This window comes from Aythya ferina (assembly GCF_964211825.1).
Source record: "Aythya ferina genome assembly, chromosome: 3".
Taxonomy (NCBI): Eukaryota; Metazoa; Chordata; class Aves; order Anseriformes; family Anatidae; genus Aythya; species Aythya ferina.
The window spans coordinates 41,769,583-41,784,390 of NC_140298.1; the positions used below are offsets into that span (position 1 = coordinate 41,769,583).

The following is a 14,808-nucleotide window of genomic DNA, read 5'->3' on the forward strand; positions in this document are numbered from 1 at the left end:
AGAGGAAAATGTATTTCATTTAAACTGTCAGATATAACTTTTTAAAGGAAAATCTATGTTTCATAGAATGGAAAAAAGCACAATAGATACTACTGTTGTACAAAAAACTGAACCTCAAGCAGCTTCAAAGCTGTCATTGTTGAATACAGAACCAATTCTGTACTGTGCATACTCTCCAACACTGTTAATTTTATCATCTCTAGAAAGTGTGCCTATAGCAAGTGTTCACAGAAGTGCAGCTGGAGTGGGCTTTCTTCAGGAAGTATCATCAGAGCATTCTTGTTCCTTCAGTGTTAGCAGTGTTTGGGTACCGTTGCCCAACATTTGTCCACATTTGTGCGCCCTTTCCAAACATCTGCCTGTGCTTGAATACAGTCCTCAAGCGGTAGGGAAGTGCACAGCAAACTAACTGCTAGCGTAGATCACCCCTGAGAGCAAGACATTCAGATGTGAACTACACCAGAAAAACGTGTGAAATGACCTTGCGGCTCTAGAAGGTCAGAGACAGGTTTGCTGCCACACATTCACATGCTTTCAGCTGATAAGATTACTGATGGTCAGCAGTCATTTGGCAAAAATGCCCTACTGTATTTCCGTGGAATACTCAAAATAACCCAGAGGCGGAATACAGTTGCAGACAAGCATATTCCTCGGTTTTAATTTTCTTATTATTGCTGACAATGGGGAAAAAATGAAAAGCATATCTTTCCTGGCCACCATGCAATGTTACTTGTGCATTTTTCATTCAGGATCACTAATAGAACATCCCAAGTGCTACCACTGACCTTAGCTGATCAGTGTAACATCACTGAATCTTAATGTTTCTTCACCACTTCAGTTCCTTCTCATGTCTCTGCACCTGAATACAGTTCCACAAGTTCCTCTGCATGCCACTATATTTGGTGTTGTTTTCATTGAACTGTCCTTCGAGCCTTATCACCAGCTCTTCCTGCTGGGAATGTTTCATCTCTTTTCTTGCTCATCTCCAGGTCTTAGCTCCCAAATTTGGACACACACAGCATCCCAAAGTGCAGTGAAAGTCTCTGCTAAATGACACCTTTTCACCTGTTATGTGGCTGTACCTTTCAAAATAAGATGGTAGATTTAGGCATGTCCAATAAACTTTAAAATCCTGTAAGTTAGAGATAAAAGAGCAAACTAATGCCTGCACCAGTGCATGTCTGTGTGCACAATTCATATATATATTTTTTACATCTTTTTCTTTTTCCTCTTTTTTTTTTTTTTATTTTTTTTATTTTTTTGTAATTCATCAGCTGTGTAGAGGTAAAGGTCAACTATGTGATGAGATTTAAAAAAGCTTCAGCGTGTGCCCTGAAAATCAGTATCAGCTACATTCTCCGTTATAACTGGCTTCAGTTTTAGAGTCAAAGGAATCACTGATTGCATGGTCCAAAATAATAATATGTACCCTCCTAAAGATTCACATTCATGGGAGTCTAAGTTTTTCCTCCTGCTTGATAGCAAAGCATTTGTTTTCCAAAAATTTCAGTTAAAAAAAAAACAACAACTCACTCCTAACCTAGTAAATATAAATTAAACATTTTGACTACTTGATAAAATGTGAGGTCAGTGTCATCAATGGCATGTAGTTTAGATAGATGTTGGTATTCGCTAGAAGTGTTTTCCCCTGCAGTTTTCTAAATAGATTGTTCTGAAATGTGTCAGGGTGCCTCACATGCACCTGTTGTCCCATGCAGAGGGGTTTTGCTGCCTCTAATTGCAGTGTCTCTCAGCAATAATATAATCCGCTCTGTTTTTGAAAGTCATGTCTGGAGGAAGTAAAAGCAAAACAAATAAACAAATACAACAAACAGCAGAGATTCCCTCCCTCCCTGTTGATCTCGCTACCTGAGATTGAAATGTTCAGTTTCTACTCAGTGGGCAAAATAAGCTGCATTTTGCGGAAAGCTTCTGATTGCAATGATTTTCCTTCTTGTTCTGCTTAATTGCAAAGAGTGTTTGTGTGTACAGATCCATCTACAGACATATTTTATGAATGTTGCTATTTATAGTATTGAAATGCTTATCAAGACCGTATTTGTGTCTAGAATTACATGCTACTCTTAAAACTTTGTAGCACTTGGACAGCGATGAGGATTCTCCACTAGTAACGCTTTCCTTTGCCTTGTGCATACTGGGCCGAAGAGCTTTGGGAACTGCAGCTCACAACATGGCCATCAGGTAAGTTTTGGGAATCCTTTCTCCTCATCATGAAGATCTGTTTGTGTTTTTTTCACTTACTGTAGAATCTCAGCAGAACCTTAGATCAAGGTACCTTTTATGCTGTTCTAGGTGTTCAGCCTGAGTAAATAATTGCATAAAAAAGGCATTTTATTAATAATCTTTACTTTTTAAAAAAAAAAAAGTCTATCTTCTCACCTAATTTTATTTTTTTTTTATTAGTTGTATTTGAAATTCCTGTATTCACAGTTTAGTAGCAGTAGAAAAGTTTAGTAAATATAGAGTCTCTAAGTGACCTTGCTGTATTGGCACAAAATTATGAATAAAGCTAGCTAGCCTTCTATCAGCAAATCCTTAGGGACAATTTGTCTTATTAACAAGTAAACAAAGGCAGCATGTGTGAATTTGAATGCACTTTATGTTATAAATCAGACCTTTAAACATTCACTCTAGCTTTATTATCCTTTGAGACGTTTGTAATGTCTATTTTCACATCTTTTTTCAGTCAGTCATGCAAAATGTTCATGACCCACATGGCTATTTCTTGGTGTGCTGCTCTTTTCTGCTTTCTCAAGTGGCTTTTGTCGTCTCTTTTCTGCTTGTTTTTGCATATTCCCTTTCTCTATTAGTTTTATTCTGGGTTGAATTTATTTTCCCTTAATTTCTATATATTCAGATTAGTGAAGTGTTTAGTAAATGTGCCCTATTTTTTGATGATCAAAATTTTCAAGTATGGGGACATGATAGAAAAGTTGATGAGCATTTATGGTCTTTTTACAGAAAAGATTAAAGTGATTTTGATCTGGGCCCACAATAGATATGTCACAGTGATACTAGAAATGCTTCTAAAAATATCACAAAAGCTTCCTAAAACTGTCAACACATTGCATGTACTTTCCACAGGATCTTAAAAATCTTCATTATGACGATTTGGCACTAGTACAGGTACAGTAACAATGGCGCCTATTTTTATTGGCTTACATGGTTAGTAGCTAAGGCAAAGAGATAATATTATCAGAGACTTTCCAAAGCTTGACCTCAAAAGTATGAATGTTGAGGATAGTTATTTGGAAAGACTTTAAGAATTGCAGGAGTCAGCTATATTGAAGTCATTTTAAAATCTGGAACATAACCAGTGAACCAAATCAGGTTCTGTCTTTTGGGAAGTGGACACTCAAGTATTTAAAAACATCTTTTCTTGCAGAGAAAAGGTCTGTAGAAGGGAAAGAATTGTGGTAGTCATATGCATTGCATAGCTCTATCCCTGTTTTTCTGATTCTATTATATATAATCCTTTATCTTTAATTAAGTCCTGGTTTTCCTTTCTATTAAGAAAGTGCTCCAAGGCAGTATTGAATCATTGTATTTTTAAAATGTACCTTATGTCATAAAAGGGATTAAATGGAAGCTTCTGTCGGAATCTTTTTCAGCACTTCTTCACAAAAGCTTCTGCTAGAGAAGTTTCACTGTGAAAAACTGTGTCATTTACCCACTTGGGTAAGATATCTTCAGTATCTTTCAACTGTCAGAAATATCTGGAAAAAAAATAGGAATCTGAATAGCACAATTCAAGTTATAAATTGCTATTGCTACAAAACATGACTTGAGCTTGGTGAATGTTGTTTATTTTTGTCTCTGAAGAATTTATATATTTATTTTAATTCACAAGAATACTTCAATATAAATTATTGCCTAGTGAGAAAGGTGGGTACTTTGCCCTCAGACATCAAGACCTTTATCAACAAAAATCCCCCAAATTCATCTGAGTAGAGGACAGAGAGCAGTTCTTACCATCCTTATACTGCTTCACAGAGATCATCGCAGCTTATTTAAACATGAAGAAGCAGTAAGGCAGCCAGACTCTGATAGTTGTACAATTACATGGCATACCAAGGAGGAGACTTTGTCCAAAACATGTAACACCCGTAAGGCCAGAAAATGTTTCCGAAGATTAACTTTTGGCAGTGAAGGCAGGTCTCCCTCCTCTCGCTCTGTATTTGATGGAGAGACTCAGTACTTGCAGAGGGTAATTTAGAGCATAATTGCTGGTCCTTGGCCACAACTCTCAGCTTGCTGCAGGTCTATATTCAAGGCAGATGGGAGAGATGTACTTTGGAGCATCAGAAGTTGGAGGAATCATTTCTTAGGTAATTTTTTTTAACTCCTTTTCCTTTAAAAGGTATCATGATTATTTAGGTTAATCTGGTTGGCACCTAGAAATGACCTTGAACTTTGTCTTGGATTTTCTATTAGTTCTGGCTGTGAAGCACCTGGTCTATAGTGTTGCTAGAGATTTCTTGATGAGTTTGGGATGTAATGGGCAGATAGGTGTTGTAATTTTCTTCCCCACGTGCTTATTTCCATGAAGAATTTCAGATATGTTCAATGTGAGCAAACAGTCCAAGAATCTGTGATCTGGTGCCCGTGTTTTGTTCTCTGGGGTGACTGTGCAGGAAGGAGGAAACTTTGTATGGACAAAGTCTAGCCCTTGCTGTGTCTTGAGGAGTGACAGTCATCCAACTGCTTCACAAAAATAGGAATGCAAAGGTAACGTGCTACATTGAGCCGTGCGCTACAGAATTGAGATTCAAGTTTACATTGTGTATGTAAACTATCAATTTGCACTCATTTACACATGATTTTGTGTAATCTATTAATCAGTAAATGTCACTGTGTAAACCAAGGTTTTAAATGCTCTTATATAATGTATGTAAATAATTATTCAGTGTACCTGTTCATGGAAATGTCAGTAGAAACCCAACATTAACACTAGATTATACTATAAATGCATTCATTAGGAAGGCAGAACATTGCTATGCAAATCACATGCTCTTTTAAACTGTTATTAGGAGACATCCTGCACAAAATGCAATTTGAAGAATGACATGACATTACCATTCATTTATTCAAACGTGAGTGATATGTTTCAGTGTGCATCCATGGATAAAATACTTAATAATGTTATTCAGCCTCTAGACCTACTAATAAATAAATGTTCAGTGTATGTTTCAAATTTGGAAAAATAGGAAATTCTCTTAATAAAGTGTCTCTCATCATTCCAGTGGGAGCTGGAGCAGGCAGTGCAGCTTTGTGTGTGCCAGAGCTGAGCAGAACAGGAGCAGGGGAGAAAAGTTTGACCCTTAGCACACAACCACAAACATTTAAAATATCGAATTGAAAGGGGCTGCCAGTGAAGATATTTCTTCGAGGTGAGCTAAGATGGACAGGTGATTACTGATTCACAGGCATGCACATGTCTTTATTGCTGAAATAAATATACAGTTAACATTGGGAGGGGTCTATAAACTGCAGACAGAGGTTTGGGTTTGGGGTACAAAATATACACATACATATTCACCAGCTTGTTAGCCATCATCTGTTTGTACTGTTTGGAGGCTTGTATCAAATGCTTTTCATTCCAGTTGATGGAGCAATGTAAGGAGTGAAGAAGGGGGGAACATTTGCTTTGGCTCTGTTGTCCTCCCCCAGTCCTTGTGGTGCTGCTTCATCCCCTCCTTGCTGCACATCCCAGAGCTGCATCCCCCACACCTGCATTTTTAGAAACAGCTCGCTGTTGTGATAGCAAGTTTTCAGGTCTTAGCTCAGACAGTTGGAAGTGTTGCCAGAAATAGCAGTTGTGTCTTTTCCTGATTAACATAGTTTCTTTGGCATGTGAATTTACCTTAACTAGTTTTTAAAACACTTGGAATGAGCCTGCAACTGCAGCAGATGACTAATTGAGCTATGTTCAAACCGGGCCAAGAAAGTAGCAACAACCTAGAGTCAGAGCAGAGATCAAAGCTGTTGGCTCATAGCTTCCTTGTAATCTCATTAGAGTCTTCAGGAGAGAGCATAACAATGAAAGGAATAACAACAGCTGTATTTTATGTGGATTAAGGGCTGTGTGTTACAGGCTTGAGTTAGTGTCACATTATAGGTAGGAAAGCCTTGTCCAAAAGCCTCATTACAATTGGCAGAGGAATAAAAAAAGGGAATGGTTTTGTGAACGCAGCAATGTCCTTCAGACCTCTCTGGTGGGAAATACAATACATAAAATAATTGTCTCTCAGCCTCCCGCCACTGCTTTGCTCCTTGTAACAGTCACATTTGTTCTTAAAAATGCTGGTTAGAGAACTTATTATGCAGAGGGATGAGAAATGGCTGAGTCTTCCCAAACTGAGCACAGTGGGAGCTGTACGTGCTTCCGTCCTCTCCCTCTGCTGATGCTCAGCTGCAGTTTTCATAGCTGTCCTAGTGCTGGCCTTGCTTTCAGCAGATGCTGCTGTTCACAGCAGCCTGTTTAGCATGTGCTGATGCCTGTAAGACACTTTGATGCGAATGCAAACTCTTTGTCTACTCTGGCGTTCATATTTGGTCTGAAAGCCTCTAATGATGTAAAAACCAGTTCTCTTTCCTGCCTGCTCCTTCCTTCATCCCAGCCAACTTGTCATAGCAAATACGGGCAGTGTTACTTGGGGAAAAACTATACCACTGAGCCATCAGTAGGTGCACGTTTTGGGGTCCTTTTTTTTCAGTTTCATCCTGGAAAATCTATTTAGGTACAGAAGTGTTTTTTTTTTCCAGGCAGGGATTCATTCATTCACATATGCTGCATGCTGTCTAATGGGGGGGCGACTGGAAGGATGATTTGTGGGTGCATGGGCTGCACCCACCATTTTTTTTTCTTTTCTATCTGGTTTATTCTAGGGCTTTCCTACCTATTAAGCAGGGTTTGGGTACGTTATCATCTTCCATACTCCAGAGATGATTGATCAAGGGTCAGCAGGGATTCATTCTTTGAAGACACATAACAACTCCCATTGAAACCCGTGCTTGAATGTTTTGAAGCTCTGAGTGTACGTGCCTGCCTCTTAAACCTAGGCATGTTTTAATATGCAACTTAGTACTAATAAATGCAAATGAGGTAGGAATTCACAAGAGCTTCCCTGTGCTCCTACTGTTCCCAGCAGTGAGAGAAGCCCTGCCTTACTGAGTGGCCTCAGTCCCACTGATCAGTTGATTTGTATTACACGGTGCTTTTGCAGAGAAAATCAGTATCCAGCTGCTTTTCCAGTAACAACATATATATCCTTCTGTTTTAATTTCTAAAACACGCGACCCACCGTGGGCAAAATTAGAATGTTTGAGCTTGAAGGTAGGCCAAGCAGCCTCCTAATCTCTCTCTTCCCTCTCTCTGAAGAGAAAAAAATGTAAAATATTTTTTTCTTTTCCAAAATAATTAAGAAAGCTCAATTAAGTGGAAAGATGCATTCTCTGGAGAAAGTGTGGATGGTAATGAAAAACTCTAACATCTTAATGCTTTTTCTCCTCAGAGCCTTTACAATCTAAAAAAATCAACTCTTGTAAGAGTGAGTAAAATCTTGGCAGGTAGATGAAACCATGTCCTGTGGGTTTGTAAGAGATGCCTGCTTTTTAACAGATGGTTCTGTTTTCTTCAATTTCAAGATGAGTTCTTCAGAACAGTGTTAGGTCTGTGGTCCTCCTATAAACATTACCTAAGTGGCTGCTGTGTAGCTGTGTGGAGCTCACAATTCATGGTGCAGGCTGGAGCTGCAGGCTGACTGGTTCTCTTCACAAAGCCCTCGTGCAACCATCTTCTAGCAGCTGCTCCATTTTGTCCAGTTCACATCTCGCTTCAATCTCAGATCCAGGCAAACCGTCCTCCAAGGTCAGGCAGAACTGGTTACATCTAGTCTCCTGTATGAAGAAAGAAGCCCAGCTGTGGTTGCTTTAAGGCTTATTGTTTCGGTCTGAAATGCCAAAGGTTTAATTCATGCTCTCACCTGGTTTGCTGAACAGCTTGTGAAACTCGGGATTCTTTTCAGTACGTCTGGTTTAACGTTTGTCTGGTTTTGAGTTTCATGGCAGAAGTCTCAGATTTGCTAAATGTATATTTTACAGCTGTTATTTTAATTATTATTTTTACCTTGCGAGCAGAACTGCTAACAGTGACAGGGCTGATCAATACCTTTTCAAACGAGGGGGCAGCCTTTGCTGCCTGACTAGGCATTGTCGAGCAGCTGGCACTATGGCCATGCAGCACCCTGATGCACCCTGTGATTCTCCCATCCTTAGGACTTCTTTTCCAAGTGCCACGATCCTTTCATGGCCAGATGTTTGCAGTGCAAGCAGAAGGAAAAACACCGACCCAAAGGAATGGGTTTTCAGTAGAAACATGCAGCCTTTGCTTTATACCAACCGCAAGAATCCATCGTGTACAGTCCCAGGTCCATGTCCTGGTTCTCCCTGTGGTGGGCAGCCGGCTGGGGTCTGGCTTGGTGGAACAGAGATGGTTTCTGGGACTGACTGCTGCCTTTGTCCTGCAGTTTAGACTCCTTTCTTTATGGCCTCCACGCGCTGTTCAAAGGAGACTTCAGGATAGCAGCGAAAGATGAGTGGGTCTTTGCAGACATGGATCTGCTGCACAAGGTGGTTGCCCCAGCAATCCGAATGTCTCTGAAGCTACATCAGGTAAGGTCTTTATTTTTTTTTTTTAATTTTAATTTTTATCTTTTTCTGTTGTATTTGCTTTCTTATGGAAATAAAGGAAGACTTGGAAACTGTCCAAATTAAAAATGAGAGGGAAGTGGAGTACTTGTTGCCTTATTCTGAGAAACTTCCTTAACCAAAATGGAAAAGCTCAGCATGTATTTATTTTACATTCAGTTGACATGGGGTACCCCCAGCTGTCCATTTTTTAACTATTTTTATTGCAGAGCTTGACCCTGCATTTTTCATTAGAACAAAACTGATGGTCACATCATGTTTTACTTGCAGAGGTACCATAATGATGGTTTTTAACTTGAAAATAAATAAATTGATCAGTAACTTTAAAAAATCAATAAATTGATTAGGCTAATTTCACTGTTAATTTATCAGTCCTTTGATGATAGGTGATACATGAAAAACACTTCCATATATTAAAAGTCACAGCTGAGAGGAGCAGTGGGTTGAAGGGTTTAGTGTCACAGCTGTGTTTGATTATGTCATGCTGTTTCTGACCCCATTCTGTTTTCAGTTGTAAAACTCTGGCACACCTCCATTGAAGTCACTCCAGTTTCTTTTGGTCAACCTTTGTATAGCTTGGAATTGATTTTGTTCTTGCTCTGGCATATTATTTAGTCTCATACACTTTGATAATGCATGATATTTATAATTGCTCTGAATGTAACTGAAGTGGAACTGCTCTGATTAATGCAAGAGAATTGGACAAAATAATGTTGTGAATGTAATCCCTGGCAAGTATTGCTTTGTGACAGCTAATGAAGTAACACAATATTGTGATACTTGTTGATGGATTCACAGTCTGTGCTTTGTTGTGGTTTTACATGAATGAAAAGAAGGATTTCCACAAGAACTGTGGAATGTCCCAGGTAATTCTGATCTCCCTCCAGATTATCCAAAACCTCTGCCTACTGTGGTTTCCCACATTATAACTTGTAACTGGATAAGCTCTCGTTCTCTGCCTTTGTCCAGTGGAGACAAAATCAGAACAGGTTACAACAGAACACTTTTATGTATTACTGGTAAATCTATTGTTCTACCTCCTCCAACACATGCTGTGACACAAGTCATTTTGGGGGACAGATTTTGGCAGACTGTCAAAAAAAAAAAAGAAAGGAATAAACAAACAAAAAAAAATACAGGTTTTTGTTAATAGTTTTTGTGTTTTCATAAATATACCTGACCTTTTCAATACTTGTTGTACTACCAGGACCAGTTCACCTGCCCAGATGAGTATGAGGACCCGGCAGTTTTGTATGAAGCAATCCAATCTTTTGAAGAAAAGGTTGTGATTTGTCATGAAGGGGACCCTGCCTGGCGCAGTGCTGTACTCTCCAACAGAGAAGAGCTGCTAACCCTGAGGCACGTGGTAGATGAAGGAGCAGATGAATATAAAGTTATCATGCTCCACAAAAGCTACTTGAGCTTCAAGGTTATCAAGGTACATGAACCATCTTTCTAATACTGCAGTAAAAAAGGAGGAGGTTGATTGTATTTGTCAGAGTAGGGACTGGAGGCCCCAAGGGGAGCGCTGTTCAGTTCACTTCTGTTTTGCACCCTTAATTTTGTGCATAAAAAGCAACATCCCAGGCTTAACCAGGGAGTAGCTGCTCATGCAGTTCATAAAACCTGTAGGTACAAAGACACGGCATACTTACACACTCCTACTGCTGTTCTACCTAGACCACATAGTTCTGTATTTTAAGTAACAAATATTTTCCTGTGGTCCACACTGTGTTTTACCTACCTGTAGGTCAACAAGGAGTGTGTCAGAGGACTGTGGGCTGGGCAGCAGCAGGAACTGATTTTCTTGCGCAATCGTAACCCAGAGAGAGGAAGCATCCAGAATAATAAACAGGTCTTGCGGAACCTAATTAATTCTTCATGCGATCAGCCACTGGGATATCCAATGTACGTTTCCCCTTTAACCACCTCGTACCTTGGGACACACAGCCAACTGAGGAACATCTGGGGGGGACCTGTCAGTTTGGACAACATTAAAAAGTGGTTCAGATCCAAATGGTTAAGGTAGGTGTTAAATTTTGGTCATGCAGATAGACACTCTGCAGTCTCAGTTCCACTGTATTCTCTGTTAAGAGAGTAATTGCATACTGTTATCTATGAGTAAAAAATTAATTGCAGACAACTCAGAGTGTAATAGAACAGCCCTACAGATATGGCAGAAAACACATGCATTTGCAGCTTTTAAGCAAAGCTTTCTGTATGTTAGTCAAAATTCATTATCAAATCACTTGTCAGCAGAGACATTTCCCTTATTCAGAGAAATTTTACTGTTTAGTCCTTGTAAATAGAGGTCTCTTTTCTGTAACTCAGTGACATGTCAGAAAATGAGGAAACATGTTGGTGGGTTATGCTCCAGAGCTTCAGCAATGTAGATGATCATCCCATGATGATCATCATTGTTCTTGACCAAATTACATGTAAAAATAATTACACATTGCAACATCTCCTGACATGGATGGCACAAGTTCTCCGTGTATTTAGACTGACCATGTGTTTGTTCCTGCAAACAGGATGCGGAAAGACTGTCATGCAGCTCACCATGACAGAGGCAACGTTGAAGAAGTGGATAATGGAGGGGGGTCATCCAGTGGCCATTCCGCAGGTAACTCAAGCCAGAGCAGTAGCTCGCAGCACACCAGAGATGGAACCCCTCAGTTGCAGGCTTCATCACATGAGGTCCACCAGCGTGCAGGTATTTGCACAAATCACTTGGCTTTTTCTGTAGTTTTCTCCTGAGGGGCCACATGGACAGATGCTTTTTGGGCTTCTCTCATATCCAGTGGAAAACTAATTTTAGAAAGGGGGACCTTTGTCTTTCCTGGTGGACAAGCATGTGTAGGAGATGGCTTCCTGATATTGTTTCAGATTTTTACAGGGAGAGTGTAAGACAAATGTGATTCGTGTGGCTCACCAAAGGTTCCACTGTCAAACTATTTACTGTGTTATTTTTGGACTAGGAGGTACTACTAACAAAGGCAGAATGAGAAATTCAGATGGGAGTCTGTGTGTGTGATGCCCATTCAGTTCACACATTGAGCCTGTGCTTATTGTTGGCTGGGAATAGCAGAACTAAAAATATGCAAAAATCTTAATTATCTTAGAAGAAGCATGATGATTTATTTGAGGAATTAGTTTGGCTGTTCATCAGCACTTGTGGAGAATAAACAAATAACAAATAACTCGCTACGTCTATACATCAGTTACCAGGAGAAAATTAAATGTTGCCAGTCACTCTGTCAGTTAACAGCTGAGCCTTTTTCTTATTAAATTATGGATTCAAAAGTACTTCAGATGCGTTCGTAAGGTAGAAGTACTGGCCTTCACATTGGAAATATACGTTAAGTTTGCCAGTGGGTCACTGTGGCACCTGTCACTAAGGGACCAGGATTTGTTGAAAGGTCAAGTTAATTGACTGCATTACAAGTTGTGGTACTACTGTATCAATTAAGGCAGATAACTAGAGGGTACAACACTTGTTTGTTTCCTGTTAAGATCATTTTGACCTACCATTAAAAATAATGGACAGGAATGGAGAAAATCTTGCCGTGAATGTAAATCAGGCTGTAAGGATAAAATAACTACTGCTTTTAATTGAGTCTAGCTTTAGACTAATCCCCAGGTGCATACTCATAACTTGACACTGCAGTAATCTGAATGGCAAACTTAATTGTAAAATAATGATCCTGAGCATGCCATGCAATAATGAAAATTAATTGTGAATTGTTTAAAAGGATGTATTGGGTGCCTAGAAAACCACAACCAAGAGAGATCACGCTTAATTAAGAAAAGCTACCTGGCTTTGAGGTAAAATGAAGAAATGCACAACAAATGCAAGAAAATGGAAACCAGCAAATGTAAATCAGTATTCAGTCCTGAGAGAGAGTTGGTAAGAGAAAGAAGATGAAACAAAGAGAACTTTCTGACTAGCACCATTAGGGACAATAGGAAGAAAGCTGATTTGCTGCTGTTTATTTTTTAAGAATATTAGAAGCACAAGAAATTTTAACAGTAGTCTTGATCCATCACTATATAAAAAGGCTAAGTTGTCAATAATGTAGAAATGGGGAAAGAACACATCCATTTTATACTTGGGAAAGATGCAGATGATCTATGATCTGGTCATGAAGTAGGTCTTTGCATCCTAATGGCTACGGGGACCATTAAAGAGCAGCTATCAAAGCTATATGCTTAATTGAGCAAATCCAAATAACTCTCATTCAAGAAGGTTTTTAAAGGAGCTGCTTAAAAAGCAAGCTCTGTTTGATCTTCAGTAAATATCAGGACAGTACGGTGATACCAGAGGACTAGCAAAAAGCTTATACTATGTCAGATGTTAAAGAACGAATAGGGTCACCTGACTAGTACATGTCTGTCAGTCTGTCTGTGGGTCAGTACTCTTTTGGCCTCCTATGCACAATCCCTGTGCCCTAATTTAAGAAAGACCTTTGTAATTTGGAAGGAGTTCAAAGGAGAGAAAAAAAGAAAAAAGAAAAAAAAAAGATCAAAAATCTGGGAAATGTCCTGTAGAGAAAGATTAAAAGCTTTCAAATAATTTCTATTGTAAGAGATTCTTTGATCGTAGTCTGCATGTACTTACCCGGGCAACAACAGGTGACCAAAGCCAGTTGCTTCTAGCAGACTTCGGTACAACAAAGCTAAACAAGTTCTAATTTGAAGTCAAGTACACGTTTTTAACAGTGAGAGTAAATAAATAGCAAAATAAATGGCAAAGGGTTAAGATGGATTCTCCCTGACTGCAGGTGTTGGATGCCTTTCTTAAAAGTAATAGTAGTAATTAATGCCACATAGAAGTTAATTCCAGGAAGCTCCATGGCCTGTGCTATATAGCATGGCAGACTGGGTCATCACAGCAAATCCTTCTAGTCTCATAATCTATGAATCAAGTGCATTTAATGCTTTCATATTTCATTTTGCAGCCTGGTGCCACTGAGTCTGCAAAATGCAATTAAAACCCTATATAAAAGTGTGACAAAAATCGGGAGCATTGGAAATGTGTGGGGTTTTCCCCCAAAGTGTCCTTATTTCATGATGCGGTTCAGGGAACACTCTTTGTTTCCTAATTGTTTTCATGGACAGACTTATTTCTGTGTAGATATGGGTGGTCCTGTCCAACGCTCTAACCTCCGCCTTTGGGATGAGTATCAAGTACTTTTGGACAGCGGTCAGCTTGGCAGTTGAAATCACAAACAGATGTTTGGCCGCGGTAGCCCCTGCACAAACCCACGCACCGCAGCCCCTCTGTTCCCAATTTGAATCGGTGCCTTTTATTTAGAGACATGATGTATTAAAATAACCATCGGATGCAGAAACTGCAGCGCTTACTTAAGCAAAGCCCCTGGGTCTGAAGAACCTGCATGGCCCCAGTGGCAGCGCACGTCCTCCCTGCTCATCACGCTGAAGGGCAGAGTACGCTCGTGGAGCCACGCACCTCTGTCCTGTTGCTCTCAGAGATCACGGGGCTTTTATTGCCAGGGCAGCAGCGCTGCATGCCATCCGAAGAAAATTATTTTTTTATTGTTCTAACAGTAGAAATAATGATGTATTGTAAATGGGGTGGAAAAGCATCCAGTGCTTGCCAAACCACCTAGGTTGTAGCCCAGCCGAACGGCTTCAATGAGGTAGGTTATGGCCCAGCTCTGCCATCTGACTCTGTGCCAAGGTTCCTAAATTTTCTTTGCTTCGGCATCTGAAAAATGGGGCTAATGGTACCAGCCTGCAGAAAGCAGGCCTGGGGATGTAAAACAGCATGGTTCAGCTATATCATGTAAATAGGTTGGATATTAAATCCTGCCTTCCTGGATGCAATCCTTGTGAATTGAGCAAACAATCATATTTGTGAGCCACAGTGTGGGATTTATATTGCTCTATGCCTGCAACATTTCAATACTTGGAAGGGTTTCAGTGCTTCTGTCCCCTCCATACTACTTGTGTTGGGAAAAACCAAGGGAAAAAAAAAATACCAGCAACCCCAACAACCTGGAAATGCCTCAGACTTGTTTCTGTGTTGGTGGGTCTCAACAGATTACCTGCCTTTAA

The 14,808-nt window shown here is 39.8% G+C and overlaps 1 protein-coding gene across 2 annotated transcripts in view; it reads left to right on the forward strand.

Moving 5' to 3' along the window:
* The window catches only part of PCNX2 (pecanex 2), a 158,448-nt gene that overhangs the window by 132,188 nt on the left and 11,452 nt on the right, over positions 1 to 14,808 (forward strand). For both annotated transcript variants that reach the window (XM_084515825.1, XM_084515826.1), the window contains exons 28-32: positions 2,099 to 2,202; positions 8,550 to 8,694; positions 9,938 to 10,168; positions 10,481 to 10,755; positions 11,262 to 11,443. In XM_084515825.1, the coding sequence (XP_084371951.1) occupies positions 2,099 to 2,202; positions 8,550 to 8,694; positions 9,938 to 10,168; positions 10,481 to 10,755; positions 11,262 to 11,443 (937 nt within the window). The remainder of the gene's footprint in view (positions 1 to 2,098; positions 2,203 to 8,549; positions 8,695 to 9,937; positions 10,169 to 10,480; positions 10,756 to 11,261; positions 11,444 to 14,808) is intronic.